This window comes from Phlebotomus papatasi, chromosome 2, assembly GCF_024763615.1.
Source record: "Phlebotomus papatasi isolate M1 chromosome 2, Ppap_2.1, whole genome shotgun sequence".
Taxonomy (NCBI): Eukaryota; Metazoa; Arthropoda; class Insecta; order Diptera; family Psychodidae; genus Phlebotomus; species Phlebotomus papatasi.
This window is the reverse complement of record NC_077223.1, coordinates 19,699,248-19,707,822: the sequence shown is the minus strand read 5'-3', so window position 1 is coordinate 19,707,822 and position 8,575 is coordinate 19,699,248. Positions and strand designations below refer to the sequence as shown.

General features: G+C 33.3%; 1 protein-coding gene across 1 annotated transcript; it reads left to right on the top strand.

Moving 5' to 3' along the window:
- The first annotated feature begins 1,070 nt into the window (after positions 1–1,070).
- On the top strand, positions 1,071–4,491 carry LOC129802981 (uncharacterized). Its single transcript, XM_055849250.1, has 2 exons — positions 1,071–1,303; positions 3,585–4,491. The coding sequence occupies exons 1-2, from the start codon at positions 1,274–1,276 to the stop codon at positions 3,894–3,896; spliced, it is 342 nt and encodes a 113-aa protein (XP_055705225.1). The 5' UTR covers positions 1,071–1,273; the 3' UTR covers positions 3,897–4,491.
- Positions 4,492–8,575: the final 4,084 nt, after the last annotated feature.

The window sequence follows — 8,575 nt, the reverse complement described above, 5'->3', positions numbered from 1 at the left end:
TAGGGTGAACAACCATTTTTTCTCTGAGTGTATTGCTTCAAATGAAAGAGTCAATTTTTCTCTGTGTAAACCAGTGATTCTCCCCTCGAAATTTTCATTAATATTATCTCACGGGCACTTTTTCTTCAGTTTTGTCCAAGACATGCCCTACTTTTGCCCACTGAACTCATACACATACCACCGCCTTCCATTGATCACGTTGACCGATAAAAATACGCGACTTTACTCATAACACCGCGATATTAAATAATAAAAAGAAGCATCACACTGTTTATTTTTCCTATATTCAATAGTTAAGAAAATTCCCGGAATATTTGCGGAATTTCCAGAAATTAACTATAACTTCATCTCTGTCTTCCACACCCCCTTTTTCCAGTTTGATTAAATTGAATGTCCAGTTTATGGGGAGAACTTGGGATTTCATCATAAGATTAGGTCATGGTCAAATTGACCACTGTTTCTCAGTGAAGTTCAAGTATCCTAATTTTAGACTTTAATTTTTTTTCTCCCTAAGATTTTTTTCTTTCGTTTCCTCTCATATTAAATGACCTTTTTTTACTTGTCTCCAACATGAAAAGTCCACTTCACATTTCACATCCTATTGCCCTGTGATTTATTAATTGAAAAAAAAAAGAAAAATTCCGCGTCAAAAGCGATAAGAAGATGAAATTTTTGAGTAATGTAATGAACAAAAAAGGAAGCAATATTGAAGTATTATTTGCTGATTGTTAATCTCTCGTGCACTAAAGTGTTCAACATCAAAAGATATCTTTCCAGAAAGAATTTGATCATCACTTGTCGATCACACCCACGGGGAGATCATTTTCTTTACGGAGGGGGTCAATTGTGGGCTCGAATACTGATAAACTCCTTGATTTAATGCGCCAAAAATGCTCCACAGAGAACAATATCACGCATGATTATCATTAAACAATCAGCAAATGTGTGAATTCTCGTGATGTGATAATGCTATAAGTTTGGGCAAAAAAAAATTTTACGCGAACCAATCCGAAGTCAAGCGACTGGATCGCCCGCGTTCTTATATAAACTTTACAACTTGATTACAGATCTTCAGTTTCCCACAAACAGTCACAAGAGATACATCGCAAGTTGATATTGAAGAGTGTTTGAGCAAAGTTTACCAGTAGTTTCCGCACCAAGAATAGATCAGCAAATTGAGAAATTTTAGTGCATTAACTGCATTACAATTCAGTGATATAAACCGGAAGGAATCACCCTTATCAAAATCAATCAAATCAATTCATATTTTGCTATGAATCTAAAAATCGTGAGAATAATAAAGGTGAGATTTTTAGTTCTTTTATTTTGAAATTCAAATTTAAGTTCCTAAAAACTGTTCTCAAAATCAATAAACCGTCAAAGAAATCCCTAAAAGTGAAATAGAACAATGTGCTATCTCAATTTCGGAATATGATGAAATTGTGAAGAGACTTTGGGTAATGCTCTCTCAATAATGACATGAGTAAAAAAAAGCATTTAAATTCCAATCTCTATTTCTCTGTGCGGAACATAAAAAACCCAAACATTCTAGATCTTCCTTTTTTTGTTGAGGAAATTTGGAATTGAGAGTGAAAGTCAGACACAAGAATGCGAAAATTACATGGAGACAGACCAATTAATCAGTCTTCTCTCCCACATTATTTTTTTTTATAATCCCACTTATCACAAATCAAATATTTGTCCACAATATAGAGTTCAATAATCGCGACGGGAATTTATTATATTTTTGTTTTTCAACCAAAGTGTATAATAAAAATGCATTTATCAAATTGATGTGATTTTGAAGTGAACAAAATACCAGGAAACTCTTGAAGTAATTATTTGGAGAAGAACTTGAGAATACTCGAAAAGAATTCCAGAAAGAATTTGCATATTTTAAATATAGTTGCAGTTAAAACAAAGATCTTTAAATTAATTTAATTACACAATGAAAATTGGTTGATTGTAGCCGGACGGAGATTCGATCTATAAACTGTAAATAGAACTCTTGACCTGCTATGGCTCTAGTTCCAACTAAAGCCAATTTAATCAACATCTTAAGATGAAAAAAATGACATCCCCTGGCATTACCTAAACCGGAAACGCATTGAATGAACATTTAAAGAACAGACTCATCTTTAAACAAATAAAAGAAATACATATTACAATAAAATTTATCAGTTGAAGCTTTAAATTGTTTTTAATATGTAGTTCTCCCGAAGTATAGATTATAGATGAAAATTTCTCAACACTGCCAAAGCCGTTGAAAAATCAATCTAGCCAAAAAGAGTATTTCGGTCAAAATTCTAAAGAATTAAACTATAGCAGTTTTTAAGAATAATGGGCCATTTCCATTGGGAAAATTTTCAGATTTTTGTAATTCCCAATTCGCATTAAAGCTCGCAAAAAAGCCTAGTTTTGAATACGAACATTTCGTTGACATTTTTTGTTGTGGTTTAGCTTCTGGGTAAAAATGCATAAAAACAATCGAAAACTTCATGAAATCACTGCTAAAGGATATCTTTAATCGTTTGGTGCGCAAATTGACGCAGGGAAAGTGATAATGAAGGGTAATTGAAACCATTACCACTTTAAAGGCCTCTACACATTGGGAACAATTTTTGTCAAAAATTGCGTTTTTGAAGTAAATTGCCTGCAGTGCTGTAGGCAAAAACGTCAAAATTCTGTCAAAAATCAATTTTTGACGAGAATTGTTCGCAATGTGTAGAGGCCTTAAAACAGCAACGTTACCGTTTTCCGACGAACTTCTAACACTTTGCCCGCATTTACCGTAATTCTGGGCATACTGTATCCCCAATACAGGGACATTTCCCCACTGCATGCACCATTTTCACCTTCAAAGAACCCAAATTTACTTGAATTTCCTCTAAAAACACCTTCATTGTGAAATGAAAAAAAGTTTCTTTGTGGGAATTCACTCAGCTGACAACTTCTTGGCATGCAAGTATCAGAAGAAAACTTAAAGGATGGCGATGTTCCCCGTAGGAACAGTCTGGAAAACTGTTCCCAATTTTTAGTTTTAAGCTTTTATGAGAAAAAGTTCAAACAAATTGAATTTTTTCTCATAAAAGCACCCTCTTTTTTCATATGGGGTTGAAAATTTTCTGAGAAATTTGTTGAAAAATTTCTCAATGGAAATGCGGCCCATAAGAATGGTCATTCTTAGCATCTGTGCTGCAATCCGAAATTTTTTCTCGATGCTTAGAACGTTATAAATTCCTGAAAACCAACGCTGATTTTTTTTTCGTGAAAATACTAGTAGATCCGTGGACTTCCTCTTGCGATATGACATTATAAATTCTATTTCCGATTCCAATTTATTTAACGAATTTACTATTCAATTTCGAAATTCTAAGTTGTATATTTTCGAATTGTGGAGCACTTTTAAATACTTTTTTCAAAATGGCGGATTTGGAGATTGATCGTACGAGTTCTTATTTGATTTTGAGAACCCAAAAGTCATGGCTATTAACCATTCGTTCGAATTTCGAAGTCGATTACTTAGTGAATTCGATATTCACATCGAAAATTCTAACAAGCTCCTTCTATTTTCTTCTAAACAGATGAAGTCCCTGACAATTTTGTGCATTCTCATCCTCCTGGTAATTGAGACAGTGTCCTGCCGACCATCTGACCGAAACCGACCTACTGTATCCCGCGCAGAGGCTGAGGACATTCTAACGCAACTGCACGATCTTGAGCCAGTAGAAGATCGGCGAATACTAAAGTGCTACGAGGATGATGACTTAATGGAACTTTGCCAGCGCTGTGCAAAGGCTACCAAAGTCAGGCATGCCTTCCCCATGTGCTGCTCAAATGAGGAAAATGTACGGGATTGGTGCAGAGAATACGTCTACTATGGAAAGCAAACCTAGAGACAACTGAGCACCATCCTCCCAAGACAAATTCCACCACATTATCTTCCTTTTATATAGCCCAATATTTAATTTTATTTTTAAGTTTGCAGACTTTGTAAGTTCAATTGGCAAATTTATCATTATAATTAGGTAGGAAAATTTAGAGAAAAAAAAATCAAATTTTAGTACATAATGTAATTAAGTATCTCAATCCCTATTTAATATCATTTCTCATAAGAAACTTCCTAATTTATACGCAAAAACACATGAAAAAAATGAATATTTTATGATGAAAATTATGATAGAAATCCCTAAAAATCCTCGAATATTAGCATTAGGTGTGAAAGGATAAAAAAAAGGAACACAAACAGAATTTGTAATGTCCAAAAAATTGAATTTCACCCCAAAAAACATATTTCATTCGCACCCATTGACCGACAATGTATTTCCCATCATTTTAAAATGACTGTGATCAATATTGTATACTTAAATTCAAACAACGGACAAAATCTACGTCTTCCCAATAGAGCCATAATTATTTAGGAAATAATAATTTATTGTACATTTTTTTTACTATACTTCGAATAAAACAAAAATTTCTTATTGCTACAAATGGTGTACTTTCTTTCCGAATTGAAGATCTCTCATTAATTCAAAGGAAGTTAAAAATTTTACAGCTTATTTATAGTTGGGAACAGTTGCGGCGAAAATAGGAACAGTTCCGGCGAAAATGAGAACACTTTCGGCGAAATTGGGAACAGTGACAACGAATACATTACATAAACATAATTATTAGAAATCTGATGAATTTTAAGAGGAAATCTCCTGTAAAACGTGAAATTGCGCAAATTTTTAAACCAAAATTTTATTCATATTGTATAAATTCTATTTATTGTATAAATAAAAAAAATAAGTAAAATTCTCATGGAAAACTCATAACGAAAAAAATCTACTCAGAACTTCAAAATTCCCTGTAAAAATCCACATGATTTGACACGGAGTTCATTACTGAAAATCACGATATTAAGTCGCATTACCGGCTTATGAATTGTCAACAAAAATTTTATTTCTTAATATGATTGAAATTGCCCAAGTTCTTTGACACGTTGGCATTTTCCTTGACACTTGCTGATCATTATCAATATTTAGACTTGTACACCAATAGAATGTTAATGTATACACCGAGAAAAATTTGTATGGTATTTTCTACAAATCGTGTCTTTAAATTCTACTGTCTCAAAAGATAGTAGAAAATACCATCCTCCATAGAAACTTTCCTTTAGAATCTACCATCTTGACATTTTAAATTTTACTATTCTATGGATAGTAAATTCTAATAGCCGGATGGTAAAATCTACTATCCTCCTTTAGATTTTACCTTGACCTCTCTTAGATTCTAATATCCGGGTAGTAAATTTTACTGGCCGCATATTAGATATTAGAATTTAACTGGAAGACAGTAAATTTTAACGGAGGATAGTAATTTGGATTGAAATTACTATCCAAGCCAGTAAAATTCGCCATCCTGCTATTAGAATGTCATTTTGGAATATCGTGTGTGCCGATGCAACGGTTCCCGATATGCTTTGAATACATTATAGCAATTCGTGGCGCAGCTGGAAGATGCTGGACTGTCATCACAAAGGTCGCGTGTTCAAATCTCGGCGTAGTCATCAATGTTGGAAAAAGATTTTCACGCATCAAAATGGCTTGAAATACAGAGATTGTCATCCAAGAAGGGCCCCAAGCTCTCAAATAATGGCTAAAAATTAATGGAAATATGGAAAAATAAATTTTTCCGACATTTTTCGTTCTAATATCCGGCTAGTAAAATTTACTATCCTGCCAGTAAAATTTACCATCCGGCTAGTAAAATCTAATATCCGGGATATTAGAATTTACCATCCGGTTATTAGAATTTACTATCCATGCAATAGATTCTACAATTTTTGACAGTCCGATTTAATATCGCGTTTGCTGGGTGACTTTTTTACTATCCGGCCATTAGAATTTTGTATGGAGGATGGTAAATTTTACCATCCACATTTTTCTCGGTGTAAGCAAATACCGTATCATATCATAATTGCATTCATCAGCAATCAATGACGATTTTCCACCCAAGAAAAATCGTACGACTCGTGCACTGCTTAACCGTGCCTTTCAAATGAAATTGAAAGATTCAAAGACCTTTCCCTGAATTATGCAAACACAGGACTAAATTTACTTCTGTTGATATCACGCGTAATAAATTAAATTCATATTGAAAATATTGAAATATTTTTTTCACTTTATAAGTGACTTGTGGAAACTAAAATTATCTGGTTGTTATTTAAGGAGCTGAAATCAGTATCAGCCTGTTTTATGCTGAATCAAGATTCTCTAATCATCTTATAAATGCAATTTACTTAAAAACTTCACTTCATATTTCTACACTGTAAGAGAAATCCGAAAAAGTTAAAATAACATTCCGGAAATGTTAACTTTACCCTGCATTATTGATCCAAAATCGGTGTAAATATTACGCTTTATAGGTGTATTATGGGTAAAAGTTACCCATTTTCATGTTAATTTTACACTTTAAAAGGTGTAAAATTAACATTAAAAAATGTTGATATATTTTTACACCTAAAAATGTGTTAAAGTTACGAGGAAAAAAAGTTAATCGCACCCTCTTTTTTTCTCAGTGTAGTAACCCAAAATAAATTGTATTGTTTAATCGTTTAGCCGCTTCCACTAAGAAAAAAAAGAGGGTGCGATTAACATTTTTTCCTCATAACATTAACACTTTTTAGGTGTAAAAATATATCAACATTTTTTAATGTTAATTTTACACCTTTTTAAGGGTAAAACGGGTAAAATTAACATGAAAAAAGGATAACTTTAACCCCTAATACACCTAAAAGGGTATTATTTACACCGATTTCGGATCAATACTGCAGGGTAAAATTAACATTTCCAGAATGTTATTTTAACTTTTTCGGATTTCTCTCAGTGTCTGTACATATCGTCGTTTGAATCAACAATTGTTGTATCGGAAAATCGAACAATTGCTAACTCATTTTACACAAATTTTATTAATTTTCTAGATTAAATCGCAGAGTAAGTGGTATTTCATATCGCCAAAATTTTACAATGTCTTTAAGAGCCCCAAGACTGTTCAAAGTCACAAGTTCGTCGAGCACATCGCAAAGTCTATCTACCCTATTGATTGAAGTCAAAAATCCAACAATACCGTTGCTCTTTGTAAAGAAATTATGAATTTATGAGAGCTTTAGCCCCATTCAATTTCCGAAACAATAGTAATGCTATAAAGTAATTAATGTCTCCGTATCCATGTCGCCTCAATCATTAAACATCGTAAGCTATATTTGCCAGCCATATCAATCTATATGCGACACAGGCTGATACGAATCTGTGGTTTTGAATGTGAAAGCTTATCTACAACCTTTGTAGAAAATCAATGATCATTTTTTGAACAAAGATCGATTTTACACAGTAAAAAAAAATTTCGAGGATAACCATAGATCCGCTTTTCTTCTACGATAATTGTTTTTGAAAAACATATAATCTAAAAATGTACCAGAGAATATTGGATCACGTCTCTTCGTGAATCCGGGAAACCTTCTGGAGACCGAGAAATTTCTCAGAAATCCGAAAATTTGGGAAATTTTTGGATACTTCTATCGAAAATTCGAGATATTTTCTGGAAATCGTAAGAGTTCCTATAATCCGGCACAGCCTCGGAAACCATTAGAAAACATGAAATCTTGAAGAACCCTGGAGAATTTGAGAATGCTTGGTAATCCGGAGATTCCTTACAACATTGAGGAATCTTCTTGAACTCTGAGAACAACTCTAGGCCTCAACTAACCCTCAAGTATTTTTAATGTCTCTACAGTACAAAATTTTCACAATCTGTCAAAGTTTTATCCCACCCCATTTTGTCACGCGGAAAAATTGACAACTACACAGTTGTGTTTGTGTATATTTTACACACAAATATTGCACATTTTGTGTAAAATTACACAAAGTTTAGATTAAATGTGTAGAGGTTGAAGCCTTCCCGTACACTACTACACCCTATACTGCCCAGGAGAATATTTTTGTTAAAGAAAGTCGTCCCACGCATCCTTTTTATGAATTTCAAAGATACTTAGAGAAAATGAAGAGATAGGGATATGGTTTGTTCTAGGAAAATTTTCCTTCGAGACCTCCTCTACACTCCTAAGTAATCCCTTGACAAGGATGTACCATTATTGAGGTAAAACAAGTTTCAAAAAGATTTTTTAAAAATTGTCATCTAAAACTTGCTCGAAAAGTAGAAGTGGCGTACGTACTTTCTTCAGAGATACTTAGAAGACACCAAGTAAAACGCACTTTTATAACGAATTCAATCACTTCAGGCTTTTTTTTAATTGATATCTCGTTATCAAATTGATGTTCAATTGCGTGGAACTCGAAAAAAATCGGGAAAGATATCCTCTTCCTTTTGTGGAATAACATAAAATAACATAAAATAAAAAAAGCGGCCCTTGGGGATTGGACTTGTAAAAAAAAGTTCAAGATAAACTCACCAAATGAAACCCTCAGATTCAGGCTTTTCACTGATCATGGAAACTTATTTTTTCACTCCCTAGCACTGTATTTACTTCATCACTAAACACTAACCACTTCAGTTCTTTGCCAAAATGGTCATC

What these genes read in the sequence shown, in the direction of transcription:
- LOC129802981 (XM_055849250.1), top strand. Translation starts at nt 1,274, where the DNA reads ATGAATCTAAAAATCGTGAGAATAATAAAG. An exon ending in AAATCGTGAGAATAATAAAG is followed by an intron (nt 1,304 to 3,584) that starts GTGAGATTTTTA and finishes TCTTCTAAACAG; the next exon opens with ATGAAGTCCCTGACAATTTT.